General features: G+C 49.3%; 1 protein-coding gene across 1 annotated transcript; it reads right to left on the bottom strand.

The window, feature by feature from the left end:
- Positions 1–5,557: 5,557 nt before the first annotated feature.
- LOC147098035 (homeobox protein Nkx-6.3-like) lies at positions 5,558–21,072 on the bottom strand. Its single transcript, XM_085970807.1, has 3 exons — positions 20,613–21,072; positions 9,808–9,983; positions 5,558–7,275 (listed from the first exon to the last, which is right to left on the bottom strand). Exons 1-3 carry the CDS (start codon positions 21,070–21,072, stop codon positions 7,057–7,059), a joined length of 855 nt encoding a protein of 284 aa, XP_085826933.1. The 3' UTR covers positions 5,558–7,056.
- Between the last annotated feature and the right edge of the window lie 1,185 nt (positions 21,073–22,257).

The following is a 22,257-nucleotide window of genomic DNA, read 5'->3' as shown; positions in this document are numbered from 1 at the left end:
ACCAATAGGGTTTATGTCCCAAACTCTAACACCAGCGGAAAAAAACTATTCCCAGTTAGACAAAGAGGGGTTAGCAGTAATGTTTGGGTTACAGAGGTTCCACAAGTACATATATGACAGGAAGTTCACCATATGCACCGATCATAAACCTCTTCTCTCTCTTTTCAATGAAATGAAAGCAGTTCCACAGATGGTGTCACCCCGGATCCAGAGGTGGGCCGTGACGTTGCGGGCATATGAGTATGTCATCGTCTACAAGGCGGGCAAGTACCATGGGAACGCAGATGCCTTGAGCCGTCTTCCACTGCCAGGCACACCTATCCGTGCAGCTCCAGAGGACAGGTGTTGATGTTGGAGGACACTGACACGGCACTTGTGACTGCAGAGCAAGTAAGAACATGGACAGGTAAAGATCCAGTACTGTCTAGAGTTCGAGAATATGTGGTGAGGGGATGGCCACAGCATCCGGAAGGGGCTGACTTCACGCCCTACAGTGTCAGGAAAACAGAGCTGAGTGTGCAGGATGGTTGCGTGTTGTGGGGAGCACGAGTGATTATTCCACAGCCAACACGACAGTCTATCCTAGAGCAACTACATCAGTGTCATCCTGGGGTCTCGCGTATGAAAGCCTTGGCTAGGAGTTACTTGTGGTGGCCAAAACTAGATGAGGAGATAGAAAATCTAGTCAAGACATGCAGCACGTGTCAGGAACACCGGAAGGCACCAGCAGCGGCTCCTCTCCACCCCTGAGAGTGGCCGGATAAACCATGGAGAAGATTGCACTTAGATTATGCAGGTCCATTCATGGGGAAGATGTTCCTCATAATCATTGATGCACATTCCAAATGGATGGATGTTTATCCTGTAAATTCTGCTTCCGCCACTACTACTATAGACTGCCTGCGTCGGAGCTGCAGTAATCAAGGGCTACCGGAGATCGTGGTAAGTGACAATGCCACTTGTTTTGTGAGTACAGAGACAAAAGAGTTCTTGAGAAAAAATGGCATAGTGCAGGTGACCTCGGCCCCATATCATCCGTCCTCGAATGGACTTGCGGAGAGAGCCATACAAACATTTAAAGAGATGATGAAAAAAAGTGCAGAAGGGAGTTTAGCAGCCAAAGTGTCACGGGTTCTGTTCAGCTACAGAATAACACCTCAATCCACCACAGGACTCTCTCCTGCTGAGATGTTATTAGGTCGTAGACTACGCTCCACTCTTGACCTCGTCCACCCCGACCTAAAAAGGAAAATGGAAAACAGACAAAACAAACAAAAAGAGAACCATGACAAAAGAACAAAGAGCCGAAGTTTTGGAGAAGGAGATGCGGTCCTTACCAGGAATTTCAGTTATGGACCCAAGTGGATTCCTGGCTTCATAGACTCAATGACAGGTCCAGTATCATACAAGGTCATGTTGGGAGAGGGTAGGGTAGTACGCAGACATGTAGATCAGATACTTCCCAGACAAGGGGAAATTGAAATGAAGGTTCCAGATGCAATGGCTGAGGACAGGGTTACCCCCAGTTATCCAAGTGCATCTGTGGTGCCACCACCAGGGACAGAGACAATTCCACAGGAACCCATTCATCAAGAGGAAACCATCGTTGCAGAGTCAGATACTCCGAGCACTGCTCAGGAGCAGCTGGTGGCTTCACCACAAACAAGCAGGGACTTTACTGTCAGACGTTCACAAAGGACTTGCAAGCCACCAGAGAGATTGATACTCAGAATCACAGAATCACAGAAACCTCACAGTGCAGATAGAGGCCATTTCGGCCCATCGAGCCTGCACCGACACATATCCCACCCAATCCCCGTAACCCCTACACCAACACATATCCCACCCTATCCCCATAACCCCACGTATTTAATCCCCCTAACACTAAGGGTCAATTTATCATAGTCAATCAACCTAACTCGCACATCTTTGGACTGTGGGAGGAAACCGGAGCACCCGGAGGAAACCCACGCAAACACGGGGAGAATGTGCAAACTCCACACAGACAGTCGCCCGGGGCCGGATTCGAACCCGGGTCCCTGGCGCTGTGAGGCAACAGTGCTAACCACTATGCCACCGATACTGACCTGTTAGATTCGTCAAGTATGGAACCTGGTGAATGGAGACTTCTTATGTGACCCTTAGGAATGGTTGTTTGTTAAGAAATTCATACTGAAATCTTAAGGGGGGAGGGATATAGCAATCTGGGATGTTATGATTAAGGTTATCCACCAGGTGGTGCTGTAGCCAATGCTGCTGCTAAGGTCAGGGGTTGCTTCCTGTTAAGGTCAGGGGTTCGCTTCCTGCTAAGGTCAGCAAAGGTGCAATGCCTGGAAGCAGGCCTGCCTGGTTGTCTCGCAGTCGTTCAATAAAGTACTCATCTTAATCCTCATACCTCGCCTCTTCGAGTTCCTTGTCTTACTACATGGATTTATCACAGGTATGGAGATCGGGCTGGAAAGTGGAGTTGAGGTCGATGATCAGCCATGATCTTATTGAATGGCGGAGCAGGCTTGAGGGGCCAAATCTCCTACTCCTATATTCTATGTTTCAATATTTCTAACATAAGTTTGATCCGCCCCTTACCCAACACAGACAAGATCCAGATAGCTGATTTAACTCCTCCCTCCCAACCTTAGCCCGAGAAAGCTGAGGGCAATTGCAGCTGCAGAATACCTGAGCTAACTCAGCGCAGATGGGGGGACCAAACCTGGAGCATTCTGGTCCACATGGCTGCATTTCGCATTGTGCATTTACTGAGTGAGACACCAGGACAGCTAAGGTGATCATTTATATATGGCACAGTGTAAGGATGGGTCAATGCCCAGGTACCAAGTTGTCAATCTCAGCCCTGTCACCATGGGGAGAAAGATCAGATCTCTTTGACTTCATCAACTAACTCAGTCTAGTTGAGGATAACCCAATAGTGTACCTTTTTTTCTTAACTTCTCTTACACTTTTTAGCTTTGGTGCTGTTAAGCGTCTCCTACATTACAACAGTGACTACACTTCAAAAGAACCTCATTGGCTGTAAAGCGCTTTGGGACGTCCTGAGGTCATGAAAGACTTTCTTTCTTTTATGGGCCTGGGCCTTAGGTTTGTTGACATAAAAAAGTAATGATGAAATCACCGCCTCAGAAAACATCTCAGCCTGACACTGCCACACCTTCTGACATCACTAAGGGACACAATGGGGTCGCTATTAACCTCGCACGACGGGCGGGAGAGGGCCGGGGAGGGGTTTAAAAGTTAAAAATTGGTGAATGCGTACCCAACCTGCCGCTTACACGCTGCCGCCATTTTTACAGCGGGTGGGGGGGGCTGCGTGGCGTGCGAGAGGCGAGACTCCTCATTATAATATTCAAATCAGGCTCTCCCTGCGCCTGTTTTAAATTTAACAGGAGTGGCCGGGTTTCCAAGGGCTCGGGATACCCAGCCACAAAATGGAGACAGGAACTGTGGATTCCGCAGCTGTGCTTTTTAGCGCACTCCTTGTGGGCCATGAGGAGCAGGAGTGCTCCCCCGGCCCCTCAAGCACACCTTCGGCCTCCCTTTTGCCGATCAGGGACTTTCCTCGCTGCCGTGGTCAGCCGACACACACCCTCCTCCCCTCCGACCCCCGATCCTTCCCTCCCTCCAACTCCCGATCGCTCCCACCCTCCAACCCCCGATCCTTCCCACCCTCCAACCCTCGCTCGTTCCCTCCCCTCCGACCCCCGATCACTCCCTCCAACCCCCGATCCTTCCCTCCAACCCCCGATCCTTCCCTCCCTCCGACCCCCGATCCTTCCCTCCCTCCAACCCCCGATCGTTTCCTCCCTCCAACCCTCGCTCATTCCCTCCCTCCAACCCTCGCTCCCTCCCTCCAACCCCTGACCTTCTCCTCTCTCCAACCCCCAACCCTTCCCTCCCTCCAACCCTCGCTCCCTCCCTCCAACCCTCGCTCCCTCCCTCCAACCCCCGATCGCTCCCTCCCTCCAACCCCCGATCGCTCCCTCCCTCCAACCCCCGATCGCTCCCTCCCTCCAACCCTCACTCGCTCCCTCCCTCCAACCCTCGCTCGTTCCCTCCCTCCAACCCTCACTCGTTCCCTCCAACCCCCGATCGCTCCCTCCCTCCAACCCCCGATCGCTCCCTCCCTCCAACCCTCACTCGTTCCCTCCAACCCCCGATCGCTCCCTCCCTCCAACCCCCGATCGCTCCCTCCCTCCAACCCTCGCTCACTCCCTCCCTCCAACCCTCGCTCGCTCCCTCCCTCCAACCCTCGCTCACTCCCTCCCTCCAACCCCCGATCGCTCCCTCCCTCCAACCCTCGCTCACTCACTCCCTCCAACCCCCGATCGCTCCCTCCCTCCAACCCTCGCTCACTCCCTCCCTCCAACCCCCAATCGCTCCCTCCCTCCAACCCTCGCTCACTCCCTCCCTCCAACCCCCGATCGCTCCCTCCCTCCAACCCGCGCTCACTCCCTCCCTCCAACCCCCGATCGCTCCCTCCCTCCAACCCCCGATCGCTCCCTCCCTCCAACCCCCGATCGCTCCCTCCCTCCAACCCTCGCTCGTTCCCTCCCTCCAACCCTCGCTCACTCCCTCCCTCCAACCCTTGCTCACTCCCTCCCTCCAACCCTCGCTTGCTCCCTCCCTCCAACCCTCGCTCGTTCCCTCCCTCCAACCCTCACTCGTTCCCTCCAACCCCCGATCGCTCCCTCCCTCCAACCCCCGATCGCTCCCTCCCTCCAACCCCCGATCGCTCCCTCCCTCCAACCCTCACTCGTTCCCTCCAACCCCCGATCGCTCCCTCCCTCCAACCCCCGATCGCTCCCTCCCTCCAACCCTCGCTCACTCCCTCCCTCCAACCCTCGCTCGCTCCCTCCCTCCAACCCTCACTCACTCCCTCCCTCCAACCCCCGATCGCTCCCTCCCTCCAACCCTCGCTCACTCCCTCCCTCCAACCCCCGATCGCTCCCTCCCTCCAACCCTCGCTCACTCCCTCCCTCCAACCCCCGATCGCTCCCTCCCTCCAACCCACGCTCACTCCCTCCCTCCAACCCCCGATCGCTCCCTCCCTCCAACCCCCGATCGCTCCCTCCCTCCAACCCCCGATCGCTCCCTCCCTCCAACCCCCGATCGCTCCCTCCCTCCAACCCGCGCTCACTCCCTCCCTCCAACCCCCGATCACTCCCTCCCTCCAACCCTCGCTCGTTCCCTCCAACCCTCGATTACTCCCTCCCCTCCAGACGCTGGCTTTCCCACCATGCAGCCAGCTAGGGAAACAGAAGAAGGCAATGCTAATCAGGACCTGCTGTTAAATTCGGCAGGACCTCCTCATCCCTGGGATTTCCGGGCCTTCCCCCCACCTACCGGTAAATATCAGGGCTGGTGTGTTTTGCTTCACCCCTGCCTGAGGGATCAACTCCCAGGCTTTGGCTGAGGAAGCTTAGCTTTGGGTTGCGGGATGAGATGAGAGGAGAGAGAAAGAAATTCAATATTTGAAATCAAGAACTTCTACTAATTTGAATATCTATTTGATAAAACTTTTATTATAGAACGTGTGGTATATTTATTGCACATTTCATAATGTTCATATTTACATCACCTGTTGATGTCACAAGATCTATCTTTACAGTACAGCTGTGGGCATGACATCACTGCACTGACCCATGACATCACTGCACTGACCCATGACATCACTGCACTGACCGACGACATGACATCACTGCACTGACCCATGACATCACTGCTCTGATCTATGACATCACTGCACTGGCCGATGACATCACTGCACTGACCCATGGCATCACTGCTCTGATCTATGTCATCACTGCTCTGATCTATGACATCACTGCACTGACCGATGACATCACTGCACTGACCAATGACATCACTGCACTGGCCAATGACATCACTGCACTAACCTATGACATCACTGCACTGACCCATGACATCACTGCACTGACCAATGACATCACTGCACTGACCTATGGTATCACTGCACTGACCAATGACATCACTGCACTGACCTATGACATCACTGCACTGACCCATGATGTCACTACACTGACCTATGACATCACTGCACTGCATTATGGTGTCATTGAGTTGTCTTTTGCCTTTCAGTATTTCAGCCGTTTCAGTTTTGAAGCTGGCACGTAAATTCATTAAGCGTTTGTGAGTTAATGTTCCTCTGTGATCGAGACACAACACAATGGGCAACACTGGGCCTCCTCAGTAGGGAGGTGTTTCCTGCAGAAGTTTAGAAACAGGCAATGGGTCTATTGATGAAGGGTGGGGGTTGATAACTGCCAGTCAATGACACTGGTGAGGACTTTAGGTTACAGAAGCCCCACTGGACAAACCCATGATTTCCACCAAACACTTGGCATTAAACTGCTTAGTTTATTCAAGCTATGGTGGCGCCCTGGACTGTGGACTTTAACCCTTCACCGGGTTTCTCAATTACAAATAAAGAGTCTGGAGTGGACATCAGTCATTGGCCCAGCATTGGCCTTGTCACTTGTGGTAGGCGCTCTTCCAGAACTCTGAATCCCGCTGATCCTCATTCTGTAGCCTCTGTTCTCGCCACTCTCACTAAAGCTGCTGTTTTCTTAAAGTTGACGCACTCAAACACACACCTTTCCCTGCATCTACTAATCTTCCAAACATACTGAGGAGAACTGGAGGTGAAATAAAAGGCTTTTTAACTGGAGGTGAAATAAAAGGCTTTTTAAAAAGAGAAGGAATGGAAAGATAAAACAATGAAATGAAAAGGAAGAGAAAAATGGAAGAATAAGCAAACAAAATGACGAAAGGTCATCGACCTGAAACGTGAACTCTGTTTCTCTCCCCTGGCCTGCGGAGTATTTCCAGTATTTTCTGATTTTATTTTAAACGAAGTGAGGATATTGGCCGGGAAATTTCTTGGAGCTGCTCCCGTTCCGCTAGCATTACTTTGCCGGAATGAACGCACGCCAGCGGAGCGGGGAACATCTCCGAGGAATTTCCCGGCCAACGTTGAATTCATTTTTGCACATTTTCTGTCTGAGCGCGCGGGCTGTGCAGTCAGGCAGTGTGTGCGCCCACTCTGAGCACGGGGAACGCTGGCCTGCGTTTCCTCAGTAACAGTCTCAGTTTCTCGTCGTCTGAATCCGGATCCAAGGGCTTGTTGTATTCCTCATCATCCTCGTTTTCATAACCGACTTTATCGGGATTGGCCTCTGGTGACGAGCTCTCATTTGAGGTTTTTTTCCTCCATTTTGTCCTTCTGTTCTGGAACCAGACCTACAAAGTTAAGAAAAATAGCAGTGTGAGTTAACTGGAGAAGATTGATGTGACCAAGGGCAACTTGTAGCCTCAGGAAAAGCCTTGCACCAGTTTATCTTTACACTGGAGCAGTGTGAAATCCATCTCGGCCTCAAAAGCAGACTTTGCTGATATTTCAATTCTTGGCCATTGTCAAAACTTTTCCCAGATCAGCATTCCCAGTTTCCTTTATAATGCTGAAGCTGGGGTTGTTCTCCTTTGAGCAGAGAAGACTAAGAGGAGATTTGATAGAGGCGTTTAGAAACATAGAAGATAGGAGCAGGAGTAGGCCATTCGGCCCCTCGAGCCTGCTCCGCCATTCAATGCGATCATGGCTGATCATCCAATTTCAGTACCCTGTCCCTGCTTTCTCCCCATACCCCTTGATCCCTTTAGCCTTAAGAAATATATCCAACTCCTTCTTGAATATATTTAATGAATTGGCCTCTACTGCCTTCTGTGGTGGAGAATTGGCCTACCCCTTATCCTTAGACTGTGCCCCCTGGTTCTGGACTCCCCGACCATCGGGAACATCCTTCCTGCATCTAGTCTGTCCAGTCCTGTCAGAATTTTATAAGTTTCAATCAAGTTTAAAATCATAAAGGGTTTAGATGGAGTAAATAAAGAACTGTTTCCAATGGAAGGGTCGATAACCAGAAGGCCCAGATTTAAGGTGATTGGCAAAAGAACCAGAGGCGACAGGAGGAAAAACTTATTTTACGCAGCGAGTGGTTAAGATTTGGAACGCACTGCCTGATAGGGCGGTGGATACAGATTCAATAGTAGCCTTCAAAAGGGAATTGGATAAATACTTGAAGGAGAAAAAATTGCAGGGATCTGGGAAAAGAGCGGGGGAGTGGGACTGACTGGATTGCTCTTCGAAAGAGCCGGTGCAGACTTGATGGGCCGAATGGCCTCCTTCTGTGCTGGACTATTCTATGATTCTATGATTTCAAATTGGTTGTATGAGCATTTTAGGAACAGCGAATATCCATTAGGCCCAACTTTACATAAGTCAATCCCAACTTCCCCACCATTCCAGAGACACATTCCTGTGTCTCGTGAACCCATTTTTACTCAAATGGCTTCACCTCATAACTGACTCCACAACTCGATTACCCTTTGGCCGAAAAAGTTATTCTTACCTTCCCTTCCTCATTTTTAATCTGCGTCTCTGGAGCAAACCATCTGCCTGGCTTAACTTTGTCAATATTAACACTCGCTGTCTGGCCTCACCCTTAAGGTGAGGTACCAGAGGCTGATCGGAACTCATGAAACTGTTTTACCCCATCAAGAATCAGCGCCTACAAGGGAGGAAATAGAAGGAAATAAAGTAGCTGGAACCTGGCTTCCTGGTTTCAATACGGATGGTCAGTGTGGCTGAATACTGCCAACTCATAGAATCATAGAGATTTACAGCACAGCAGGAGGCCATTCGGCCCATCGTGTCTGTGCCGGCTGAAAAGAGCTATCCAGCCTAATCCCACTTTCCAGCTCTCGGTCCATAGCCCTGTCGGTTACGGCACTTCAGGTGCATATCCAAGTACTTTCTAAATGTGATGAGGGTTCCTGCCTCTACCACCCTTTCAGGCAGTGAGTTCCAGACCCCCACCACCCTCTGGGTGAAACAATTTCTCCTCAACTTCCCTCTAATCCTTCTACCAATTACTTTAAATCTATGTCCCCTGGTTATTGACCTCGCTGCTAAGGAAAATAGGTCCTTCCTATCCACTATCTTGGCCCCTCATAATTTTATACACCTCAATTAGGTCTCCCCTCAGCCTCCTCTGTTCCAAAGAAAACAACCCCAGCCTCTCCAATCTTTCCTCATAGCTAAAATTCTCCAGTCCTGGCAACAGCCTCGTAAATCTCCTCTGTACCCTCGCTAGTATAGAATCATTGAATCATAGAATGGTTACAGCACAGAAGGAGGCCATTCAGCCCATCGAGCCCGTGCCGGCTTTCTGCGAGAGCACTTCAGCTAGTCCCACTCCCCCGCCCTTTCCCCATAGCCCTGCAAATGTTTTTCCTTCAGGTACTTATCCAACTCACTTTAGAAAGCCACAGTTGAGTCTGCCTCCACCACCCTTTCAGGCAGTTCATTCCAGATCCTAACCACTCGCTGCGTAAAAAAGTTTTTTCTTATGTCGCCTTTAGTTCTTTTGCCAATCACCTTAAATCTGTGTCCTCTGGTTCTTGACCCTTCCGCCAATGGGAACAGTTTCTCTCTATCTACTCTGTCTAGACCCCTCATGATTTTGAACACCTCGATCAAATCTCCTCTCAATCTTCTCTGCTCTAAGGAGAACAACCCCAGCTTCTCCAGTCTATCCATGTAACTGAAGTCTCTCATTCCTGAAATCATTCTCGTAAATCTTTTCTGCACCCTCTCTAAGGCCTTTCCTGTAATGTGGTGACCAGAAATGTACGCAGTACTCTAGCTGTGGCCTAATTTTGTCTTTGGGTATCGCCTCCCCGCCACATTCAGTGTAACTCTATTAAACCGCTCACCTTGACTTGAGACTCGGTCATCCCCAGTGAGTAGGCCAGGCGAGCCCTCTCGGGTCCAGCCAAGTACTTGGTCTGTTCAAAGGTTTTCTCCAGAGCGAAGATCTGGTGCCCGGAGAAGGTGGGCCTGGTGTATTTCCTCTTGTTAGTAACCTCTGTCAGGAAGCTTTTCTGTGCTGCTAAAACAGAGACACAAGGATGGGTTTTATGGAGATGCCTGTGTCCTGGTCAGTCATGCATTGTCTGGTACAGTGTCAGCCGTGGTTTAGTGGGTAGCACTCTCGTCTCTGAGTCAGAAGGTTGTGGGTTCAAGTCCCACTCCAGGGACTTCAGCACATAAATCTAGGCTGACACTCCAGTGCAGTGCTGAGGGAGTGCTGCATTGTCGGAGGTGCCGCCTTTCAGAAGAGACGTTAAACCGAGGCCCCGTCTGCTCTCTCAGGTGGACGTAAAAAATCCCATGGCACTATTTCGAAGAAGAGCAGGGGAGTTATCCCCAGTGTCCTGGCTAATATTTATCCCTCAATCAACATAACAAAAACAGATTATCTGGTCATTATCACATTGCTGTTTGTGGGAGCTTGCTGTGCGCAAATTGGCTGCTGCATTTCCTAGATCACAACAGTGACTCCACTTCAAAAAGTACTTCATTGGCTGTAAAGTGCTTTGAGACATCCGGTGGTTGTGAAAGGTGCTATAGAAATGCAAGTCTTTCTTTTACAAGATTGGGTAAAAGATGAACTCACTTAGCTTTATGTAGCGTACATAACAGGTACAAGAGTAGACGTTCATCTGGTACTGTATGGCTTGTTCATGTCTCAGTGTCAGCTTCTATATCATATGCAGCACACGTTGGATAATAGGAAGCAATTGACTCCCATCTGGTATTGTATGGCTCACCTGTGTCATAGCTTCCGCTCTTATACATATCCAGCACACGCCAGGCAAAACAGAAGAATTGGCTCCTGCCCAATCCAGCACAACTTACATATAACTCAATGTCAGCTCCTGTATATGTACAGTACATATTCCATGAATAACGTAAACAATCACAGGATTCAGGTGACCATTCACTGCTTGGGATTTGGTCTCGAAAGTCTTGCTTTGCCCGCCTCTCCTGAAGGCCGAACCCTTGCTGAGGGACACCTCACGCACACTGTGAAACCTCGGATACCTTGCTCAAGCCTCCAGTCTTTAAACGTGAGTGTCAGGCTAGTCAACCTGAGCAGGAGGGAAAGAATCGCCGTCACGCCCAATCCGAAACTCACCTGATACTTACACACACAGCAGTGGACAGTATTTGGGAGTGGCATCCCTGTCTGATTCTCCTCTTCCTAACTGCTGTGAGCAATGAAAGCAACAAATAGGCTGCTTGGCTGGAGTCAGATAATTTAGCGCAGACTGGGGTTTGAACCTGGGTCATTCCTGAGCAGTCGGTACAGCTCAGCACCACTAGGTGAAACTCAGAGAGAGGTGCCCTACACTGAGGGAGTCTTGCCATCCAGCACCCATCTAAACAGGGAGATGATTCACTGCTTGGAATATGTTCACCGAAGATTCACCAGACTGATACCTGGGATGGCAGGAATGACGTATGAGGAGAGATTGAGTTGATTGGGCTTATACTCACTGGAGTTTAGAAGAATGAGAGGGGATCTCATTGAAACTTATAAAATTCTGACAGGACTGGACAGACTAGATGCAGGAAGGATGTTCCCGGTGGTCGGGGGAGTCCAGAACCAGGGGTCACAGTCTAAGGATAAGGGGTAAGCCATTTAGGACAGAGATGAGGAGGAATTTCTTCACCCAGAGAGTGGTGAACCTGTGGAATTCTCTACCACAGAAGGCAATAGAGGCCAATACATTAAATATATTCAAGAAGGAGTTAGATATATTTCTTAAGGCTAAAGGGATCAAGGGATATGGGGAGAAGGCAGGGACAGGGTACTGAATTTGGATGATCAGCCATGATCTCATTAAATGGCGGAATAGGCTCGAGGGGCCGAATGGCCTACTCCTGCTCCTATCTTCTATGTTTCTATGTTTATTAAGTATGTTTAGCAATTTTCTGATGAATAATGAAACTTATTTAGGGATTTTGGTGATTAAACATAGAGCTGAAGATGGCATCCCTGAAGATTTCTTTTAAATTGAAGATATAATAAGGAAAAGTTTTTTTTTATTTGTTTATGGGATGTGGGTGTCGCTGGTAAGGCCAGCATTTATTGCCCATCCCTAGTTACCCTTGAGAAAGTGATGGCGAGCCGCCTTCTTGAACCGCTGCAGTCCGTGTGGTGAAGGTGCTCCCACAGTGCTGTTAGGGAGGGAGTCCCAGGATTTTTGACCCAGCGACGATGAAGGATCGGCCGATATATTTCCAAGTCAGGATGGTGTGTGACTTGGAGGGGAACTTGGAGGTGATGGTGTTCCCATTCGCCTGCTGCCCTTGTCCTTCTAGGTGGAAGAGGTCGTGGGTTTGGGAGGTGCTGTTGAAGGAGCTTTGGCGAGTTGCTGCAGTGCATCTTGTAGATGGTACACACTGCAGCCACAGTACGCCGGTGGTGGAGGGAGTGAATGTTTAAGGTGGTGGATCAATCAAGCGGGCTACTTTGTCCTGGATGGTGTCAAGCTTCTTAAGTGTTGTAACTGGAGTCAATTGTTAAACTGATTGAAATAATTGTAGGTTAGTAAATAACCCGCATCATGTTATTAAATAGAGAAGTGCAAGTGGGTGAACCACTCATCAAAGTCATTTCCTCACGGTCTTTGCATGGCGATATAAACTGTTGATCCTTACTTACAAGGAAACAAGTCCAGATTTGATAAAGTGCACTCTCTCTATCTGTGATCTGTACAGGGACTGCTGTCTTACATAGAATTCTACAGCACAGATATAGGCCATTCTAATGAATTTTTATAAATATATAATAGCGTCTCTGCTATCTCTTCCCTAACTTCTTTGAATATGCGCGGATGCAATCCATCCGGACCAGGGGTTTTATCCAATGTTCCCTGTAATTTATTTTGGGCTGCACGGCCCATTCAAAATTCTATGTATGCGCGGTTTTTCAATTTAAAAGCTGTCTCACCAACTGCACGGGACCTCTAGAGCACTGTGCAGCTGTGCAGCCTAAAAGGAACATTGGTTTGATTCTCTCTAAGTTTGACTTGTTTGTCAATTATCTCCTCCCTTTCTATCTTAAATGTCTTTATATTCTTTTTGTTCTCTTCTTCCAATGTCATGTCTACCATGTTAGTCTCCCTGGTAAATACCGAGGCAAAGTAATTATTTAATATTTCTGCCATTTCGCTGTCATTACCTGTAAGTTCATTGTGTGTATATTTCTTCTGAACTTTCTTGTTCACCTTTTTAAACATTTCACACTGCTGTTCTATTGCTTTGTCAATACTTTTTTCCAGTTTATCTTCCCCTGTTCCTTTCTCATCCCCTCAAAATTAGCTTTTTGCCAATCTATTATTTTGGTTTTTCTCAATCACTATCTTAAACCTTATTATGGTGTGATCGCTATTGTCTAGCTTTTCCCCCAAGCTTACTTCTCTAATCTACTCTGGTTCATTTCCCATTACTAGATCCAGCAGTGATTCCTCTCTCATTGGGCTTCTTACGTACTAGGTAAGAAAGGAGTCCTGTATAAACTGTAAAAACTCCATTCCCTTTTCCCCTTTCCCTACCTCTTCTTGCCAGTTTATTTGGGGGTAGTTAAAATCTCCCATGATTATTACTCTATGGGCTAAAAATTCATTATAGCCCAGGAATGGGTGCTAAAATTAGAAAAGTTGGAGCATTAGCGCCAGGCGCTAATGCTTTAGACTGCACGCAAAATTCGTGCTCACTGCTCAAAGAAATGATTGGAGTCCTAATTCAAGTCTTTAACCCCAAGCTCATTGGCATTACACTCAAAGGGTGGACCAATATCCGGTGCAATCTAATTGCAAGTCATGATTGCCACAGGCTTTTTTCAGTAGTTAAAGGGGAGGTTCATTGATGCTGCAGAACCTCATTCTCAGCATTGCTGGCTGTGCAGCTGCCTCAGCAAGCAGCAGCAGGTCAAGGAGAAAGAGCCGGGGGACTGAAGCAGCTGTACTCATGGCAGATCCATGCCCCAGGGAGAGAGCCCGCAGATTCAGCGATCAAACATTGGAGGCGTTGGTGTTCGCTGTGGAGACACGGAGGGCGGTGCTCTACCCGGCAAGTGGCAGGAGGCCCTTGCCACAAATCTTCCGCACCATGTGGAGGGAGGTAGCCCAGCAGATCTCGGGCAGCACTGTGCTGCCCAGGACCTACGCACAGTGCAGGAAGAAATTTAACGACCTCACTCAGGTGGTCAGGGTGAGTGAATGCTTCAACAAATGCTACATACCACCATCTGAACCACAGTCTTCACACATTGCCCAAAGCACCACACCCCCAGCACTCACCCACCAACAATCTCTACCTACCAACACTGACACCCACATCTCACACCTGGCACACAATGACAACTGTTCACCCAAACACATTGCTCCGCACTCACTCACACACTTTCCTTTCTCTTGCAGGCCAAGATAGCTCACAACAGGAGGGAGCAGGAGCGCACAGGCGGGGGACAAGCCAACAGCCAACCACTATCTGCGCTGGAAAATCGAGTGCTGCAGATTATTGGACGCCGGGTGGTGGGCACCATGGCCACCAGTGATGTTGACCCCCTTGGGGACAATAACGGTATGTTCATCACTACTCCTTCTTCTCACGTCCCACTTCCCTCTCACCCCACAAGTGCTTTGCACTTTCCAGCTAATCATGCAGTATGCACGCCTTTCTCCCTTCCTGCCCCCCTCCCCTCACCTTAACCCGACTTTTGTGCCTTTATACTTTCAGATAATCAGCAAGCACCTGAGCAGCCTGTCCCTGAGAGCACCGTAGAGAGCGAGGCGGGAGAAGAGGAGGAGGAACACATTGTGGCACAGCATGTCTCACCCTCAGCCACCAGCTCAGATACTGGCACTATGCGTTCTTTAGAGGCTAGTATAGTAGCAGGATCTGCACCGGGAACGAGTGGGCCGCAGCAAGGCCAGGGGGAAAGGGTAGCTCGGGAGCCAGCTCCCCGGAGGGTGAGTTCGCACACGAATTCTGCTGCACAGGACTCAGATGAGGACCTTGATGAGGAGGCATTTAGAAGAAGGGTAATCGGCATGCACACGGAGATGATAGGTGCAATGGCAAGGGTGTCCAAGAACCTCTCGGCAATGGTAAGGAGCGTGGAGGAGTCCACCTCCAACATTGCACAGAGCTCTGCGCACACCATGGAGTCCATCATTTCCAGTCTGCAAAGGATGGTAGACTCCCAGAGAGACCGTGGCGACCCAGACCCGATGCTGCATGTGATGGGTGATCTGGCAGCTTCCATTGCAGCACAGGCGGAAGCGACGCAACGTCTTAGTGCTGTAATGCAGTCTATGCTTGATGGCATTCAATCTCAGACTGCTCTCATGCAGTCTCAGCTTGATACCACGCAAGCTCTGACCGCTGCCATCGTGGCTGGGTCTACCACCGTCGACCGGGGCTTTCACGGTGTCACAGCAGGCCAGCAATCTGTGCTCCAACAGATTGCTAGGGATGCTGAGGTGCTGCCCCGGGGGCGTGGCAGTGGGTCAGTGGAGCAGGAACCTGCTGTCCTCTCTCAGAGTGACAACATTCCTGCCCCCACCACTGCCACTCCACCATTGCCCTGGTCGTTGCCTGTCATAAGAACATAAGATATAGGAGCAGGAGTCGGCCATTCGGCCCCTCGAGCCTGCTCCACCATTCAATAAGATCATGGCTGATCTGATCTTGGCCTCAACTCCACTTCCCTGCCCGCTCCCCATAACCCTTGACTCCCCTGTAGCTCAAATATCTGTCTGTCTCAGCCTTGAATATATTCAATGACTCCGCCTCCACAGCTCTCTGGGGCAGAGATTCCAAAGATTCACGACCCTCTGAGAGAAGAAATTCCTCCTCATCTCTGTTTTAAATGGGCGACCCCTTATCCTGAAACTATGCCCCTAGTTCCAGATACCCCCACTAGGGGAAACATCCTCTCAGCATCCACCCTGTCAAGCCCCCTCAGAATCTTATATGTTTCAATAAGGTCGCCTCTCATTCTTCTAAACTCCAATGAGTATAGGCCCAACCTGCTCAACCTTTCCTCATAAGTCAACCCCTTCATCTCAGGAATCAACCTCGTGAACCTTCTCTGAACTGCCTCCAATGCAAGTATATCCCTCCTTAAATAAGGAGACCAAAACTGTACGCAGTACTCCAGGTGCGGTCTCACCAACGCCCTGTACAGTTGTAGCAAGACTTTCCTACTTTTATACTCCATCCCCCTTGTAATAAAGGGCAACATTCCATTTGCCTTCCTCATTACTTGCTGTACCTGCATGCTAACTTTTTGTGTTTCATGTACGAGGACCCCCAGATCCCTCTGTACCACAGCATTCTGTAATCTCTCTCCATTTAAATAATATTTTGCTTTTCTATTCTTCCTACCAATGTGGATAACCTCACATTTTCCCACGTTATACCCCATCTGTCAAATTTTTGCCCACTCATTTAACCTATCTATATTCCTTTGCAGACTTTTGTATCCTCCTCACAACTTGCTTTCCCACGATCTTTGTATCGTCAGCAAATTTGGCTACAATACACTCGGTCTCTTCATCCAAGTCATTAATATAGATTATAAATAGTTGAGGCCCCAGCACTGATCCCTGTGACACCCCACTAGTTAGTTTGCCAACCTGAAAATGACCCATTTATCCCGACTCTCTGTTTTCTGTTAGTTAGCCAATCCTCTATCCATACCCCCAACACCATGAACTCTTATCTTGTGCAGTAACCTTTTATGTGGCACCTTGTCGAATGCCTTTTGAAAATCCAAATACACTACATCTACTGGTTCCCCTTTATCCAACCTGCTCATTACATCCTCAAAGAACTCTAATAAATTTGTCAAACACGATTTCCCTTTCATAAAACCATGTTGACTCTGCTTGATTGTCTTATGATTTTCTAAATGTTCTGCTACTACTTCCTTAATAATGGATTCCAGCATTTTCCCAATGACCGATGTTAGGCTAACTGGCCTATAGTTTCCTGCTTTCTGTCTCCCTCCTTTCTTGAATAGGGGCGTTACATTTGCGGTTTTCCAATCCGCTGGGACCTTTCCAGAGTCTAGGGAATTTTGGAAGATTACAACCAATGCATCCACTATCTCTTCCAGCCAGCCCAGACTGCTGCCGCCCATGCTGAGGTGGTGCAGTCTACAGCCGGGCCTTCCAGGCCCAGAGCTGGTCGAGGGCGTCCTGCAAGGCCATCTGAAGTCTCCCGCTTGGACACTCAGCAGCCTTCCACCAGCCGTGCTTCAGCCACTGGGCCAACACTTCGTAGGAGCACTAGATTAGGCAAAGGCACAGTAACGAGAGGCACTAAGGGATTGCACAAGGTTGAATAGGTAATATTTTTGTTGTAAATATACATTCACTGATTTTTGATAAATTTATTAATTCAGTTTAGATTCTTTTGTGGTGTCTCTCATTTCAGCTTTGCGCTGTGATATGGCCTGCGACCGGAATGGAATGATGGGAATGTGGTGAGCAACGGGGATCTGGGGTTTAATTCATTCGAACCGCAGTCTGATGGAGCGGTCACGGACTGCCCTTCCGGAAGGCCGATTGAGTGGCTGCCTCCTCCCTCGCTCCTGTTCCTCCTCCTCCTCCTTCTCCTCATTTTCCTCTTCCTCCTCATCCTCGTCCTCCTCCTCCTCTCCCTCTTCCTCCTGAGGTGGTCCTACAATCCCTGGTGGCAAGGGACGGCCCTCATGATGGCCAAGTTGTGGAGCATGCAGCAGACCACGATTAACTGGGACACCCGCTCCAGCGAGTACTGGAGGACTCCTCCCGAGCGGTCAAGGCAGCGGAACCATTGCTTGAGGAGGTTGATGGTCTGCTCGATGATGTTCCTGGTGGCAGCATGGCTCTCATTATAAGAATGCTGGGCAGGAGTGTTGGGGTTGCGGAGGGGAGTCCTGAGCCAGGTGGAGAGCGGATAGCCCTTGTCTCCAAGCAGCCTGCCATGAGCTTGACGTGGTGGCTGGAAGAGTGCTGGCACACTGGTCTGGTGTAGGATGAAGGCATCGTGGCTGCTGCCAGGATAGCAGGCATTGACATTGAGGATTCGCTGTGTGTGGTCACACACCAACTGCACATTAAGTGAGTGGTAGCCTTTGCAGTTACGGAAGATCTCAGGATTGTTATGCAGTGCCCACAAAGCCACATGGGTGCAGTCAATGGTGCCCTGCACCATGGGGAATCCCACTATCCTGGCAAAGCCACATGCGGGCTCGTCCTACTTCTCTCTGGTGATGGGGAGGGAAATGTAGTCCCTTCTCCTACTGTAGAGAGACTCTGTGACCTCCTGGATGCAGCGATGGACGGCGAACTGTGAGATGTTTGCTATGTCTCCTGTTGCAGACTGGAAGGATCCACTGCGGAAGAAATTGAGGGCGACGGTGACCTTGACTGCCATTGAGAGAGCCGTGGTCACCCTGGTCTGAGGATGGAGGTCTGGTTGCAGGAGGTGGCAGAGTTCTGTGACCACCTCCTTGCTGAAGCGGAGCCTTCTAATACACTGCTCCTCGCTTAATTGGAGGTAGGAGAAGTGCTCTCGGAATACCCTCGGAGGGTAAGACCTCCTGTTGAGAGCCTGATGGCCCTCCTCTATCTGTGCACATATTCTAGTCTTTCTCACTGCCTCCGCTCCCTCTGCCGTAGATCCTGGAGGGCGAGGTCGACTGCCAGTACAGCCCCCATTAATGTAACCAAGTGTAGCAGTTTGATTTTTTAAAGCAGTTTTTAGTTGCCACAACACTCCTGATACTAAATAACCTTGAAATTATGGAATGAGACTGTTGGACTATGTGAGACTGACAAGAAAGCACTGAAACTCCACTAACCTACAGCTGCAACTCATTACTGATGATCCCTTTAAATAACGTCCCTGGAGCCGGCTTCCTGGTGCTTCACACCAGCTCTCTCTGTTGCTGTTTACTCCAGGCACTAAGGTAGGTGGTGACAATCAATTTCGCAGATTGGGTGGTGAGTGACTATTGCACATTCACTGACGTCACAATCCACCTGGCATTGAGGCTCCCGGCGATAACTGTTAGCAGAGACGCTGCGCGAGGGGTGGGGGGGGGGGGGCGTGATTTGGCATGCAGCGTAGGGTTCGCCTCGCCCGAGCGATAATGCTCTAGCGCCCCATTAGCGCCATCTGCTGGCGCTAACGGAAGGCGCTAAGGCACCAAATTTTTCCTCCTGTCTTTTACTCATTTCATAGATAAGTTTGCATATTTTTTTCCTCCACTTCCCTTCCACTATTAGGTGGTCTGTAGACTGATCGATCCCTTTTTATCCTCTATCTCAATCCGCATGGATTCTGTTTCTATCTTAATGTTAATTATGTCTCTTTTTTCTACTGCTATTGTGTTATGAAAGAAAGACTTGCATTTCTATAGCGCCTTTCAGGACCACCGGACGTCTCAATGCGCTTTACAGCCAATGAAGTACTTTTAGGAGTGGAGTCACTGTTGTAATGTGGAAAACACAGCAGCCAATTTGTGCATAGCAAGATCCCACAAACAGCAATGTGATAATGACCAGATAATCTATTTTTGTTATGTTGATTGAGGGGTAACTATTGGCCAGGACACCGGGGAGAACTCCCTGGTACTGTACTAATTATCTATAATTAGTACAGTACCACCCCACCCACCACCCCCCCTGCCCCGCCTTCTTCCTTCCATACCCTTTCTAAATAGACATTGGGACTCTCAGTTAGGGGGGGTCTTGAGTTTATAAACGCGCTCTTGAGTGACTCTGGAGGGAGGGGCTACTTTCCTGCTCTTGCCAGGTTGTCCAATCCTTCTGCATTAATGGAATTAAAAAAAATATAAGATAAAGGAAACTAGTTCTTTGTCATGAAGACTTGGCAGGACATGGGGTGGATGCGATCTATCACCAAAGTCATAGTTATATTCATCAACCTCTCTTGTCTACTTAACCACACAATAGCCACACCTCCCCTCCACACAGTCTGCCATTCAGGGGTGAGCACAAAGTCAGGCAACAACATTCTTTGAGACCAAAGACTGTAAACAGCCCCCGAATTTAGAGAGTTTGTGAGGAGTTAATATGATGAGTTATTGTCTTTCTAAGGTAGCTTTACAAGACTTTTAAGGGGCCCTATTGTTTGGCGAAGCAGTGCCTGTGTAATAGGAGCTTTTCACATCCCATTCCCCCAGACAGTCTGGCCAAGCACAAGCAGATAGCACCCCCCCCACCCCCCCCCGCGGGTAACAAAAAATACCAGCATCAATAAAGACTCAGATAACTTGGGGACCCTCCTAACTGAGAGTCCAACAGTCATAGCTCTAGTAGGCTCCGCACAGCTCACTTTATCAATTCTAGGCCTGTTTCCTTGTAGATAAGGTTCAGGGACAGGTTGTTGCACCAGCGCACACTACAATGACACACTACAAAGTCTCCTTCCCCAGACTGCCCCCAACACAATGCCCTGTGGATGAGCGCAACCTATAGCGGCTCAAATGCCATTCACGTTACTGTGCCAACTGAACTGGACCAAGCTTTTCCGGCAATGAAGGGGTTAAAATGAAAGGTTTGAACAAAGTCGGGGATTTATTGATTTCTAATCGAAGGCTAAATGTTAATGGCTGAATAATCGGTGGTTTGCGCAGTTCCGCACTTACTTGTGTTTGATGGCTGCCTGGCTGCTCTCCAGCGCTGCACGGTGGATGGGTCGCAGGGTGCCGAGCCCTGGGGGTTTAAAGTGGCAAACTCCCTGTTGTAATATAGCCCAGGTCCAGCCCCAGTGGTGAAAGTGCTCAGCTCGGGGATCCCCGGAAGGAAGCCAGCCCCGCCTGACGCCCCCACACTCGCTGGCCTGCTCAGGATGTCTGTGATCCCGTGAGGGGTCCCAGCGCCGAGGAGGTCGGTAATCCCGCAGGGCCGCAGCCTGGTGGCCAGATGGTCGGGTATGCCGCGAGGGCTCTTAGGCACCAGCCCAGAGTAAATGCCGTAGGCAGTGGCAGGTTTGTACGAGTTTTGCGGGTACGGGCACTGGTCGGGTGAGCTGTGCAGTGTGGCCATGGCAGAATTGCTGAGCTCAAACTGACTCTGTAGACTGGTCTCCATTACAACTTCCACCATCTCAGATATGCAGGGCCTCCTTAAACCTGCACCCGAAATTTCTTGGAAATATTTCAGATCATTGCTGTTTCTTCGCAGTAGTCAGAATACCCAAGACCAAAGAGTGAAACGTAACAACGAGCAAACTTAACTTAAGATCCTGCCTCCTTGAGTGGAAGCTGCTACTGTTGGCAACTGTTCCTTGAAGTTAACTAAACTTTAAACCTACAGCTCCTGGCAGCTGAGAGAATTGTGTCACAGAACGATGAATGGAGTTTGGCCGTGTTGCAAATTAACTGCTGTTCTATTAGCCCTGTGTATCTGAGCTTGTTTTCCATTGGACACCCATATCAATGAGTTGCATTTCAATTGGGTGGTTTTTATTCGTGACAGCCAATTTTCCCTCAACCTATTTTCAGCCCCTCCCACCCTTCCCCCCTCCCTTATGCAAGAACCTGTCATTTTCTAATCAATTTTACACGTGTCAAAGTCAACCAAGCAGAAAGCCCCTTGAAATCAAGAGCTGTCATTTAATCGATTAGTACAATAACAATTTACACAACTTTGATTAAGAAAAATGGGCAGGCCACAAGTAAAATGACAGCAACTCAAGGAGGGAGCGAGTCTCTGGCATTTGCTGTTTAATCCCTGGGAATGTCCACACAGCAAAAATACTTCACCATTGATGAGCCAGTGATCAGGCTACAGCTCCTCATTACCGTGCTAAATCCAGGCCTCAACCCCTCTCTCTCAATCTCTCTCCCATTCGCTCCCTCGTTCACCCTTTCTCTTTCCTTCTCTCAATCTGTCCTTAATTGTATCTGTCTCTCATTCTATCTCTCATTTTCTCATTCAGCCTCTCTGTCTCATTCTGTCTGCCTCCTCTTTCATTCTGCCTCTCTCTCTCTCATTATACTCTCTTTTTCTCCTAGTCTATCTGCCTCGATCTCTCTGTGTGCCTCGTTCTATAGCAAACATAGAAGATAGGAGCAGGAGTAGGCCATTTGGCCCCTCGAGCCTGCTCCGCCATTCAATGAGATCATGGCTGATCATCCAAACTCAGGACCCTGTCCCTGCTTTCTCCCCATATCCCTTGATCCCTTTAGCCTTAAGAAATATATCTATAGAAACATAGAAGATATTTTCTGGAAAATAAACACAATAGTGTGGCAAAACCACTAAGTGACTTACATAATTGTCTGTAAC

The sequence above is a fragment of the Somniosus microcephalus genome, chromosome 30 (genome assembly GCF_052327205.1).
Source record: "Somniosus microcephalus isolate GS21.2 chromosome 30, FLI_Smic_1.0, whole genome shotgun sequence".
Taxonomy (NCBI): domain Eukaryota; kingdom Metazoa; phylum Chordata; class Chondrichthyes; order Squaliformes; family Somniosidae; genus Somniosus; species Somniosus microcephalus.
This window is presented reverse-complemented; position numbering and strand designations above follow the sequence as displayed.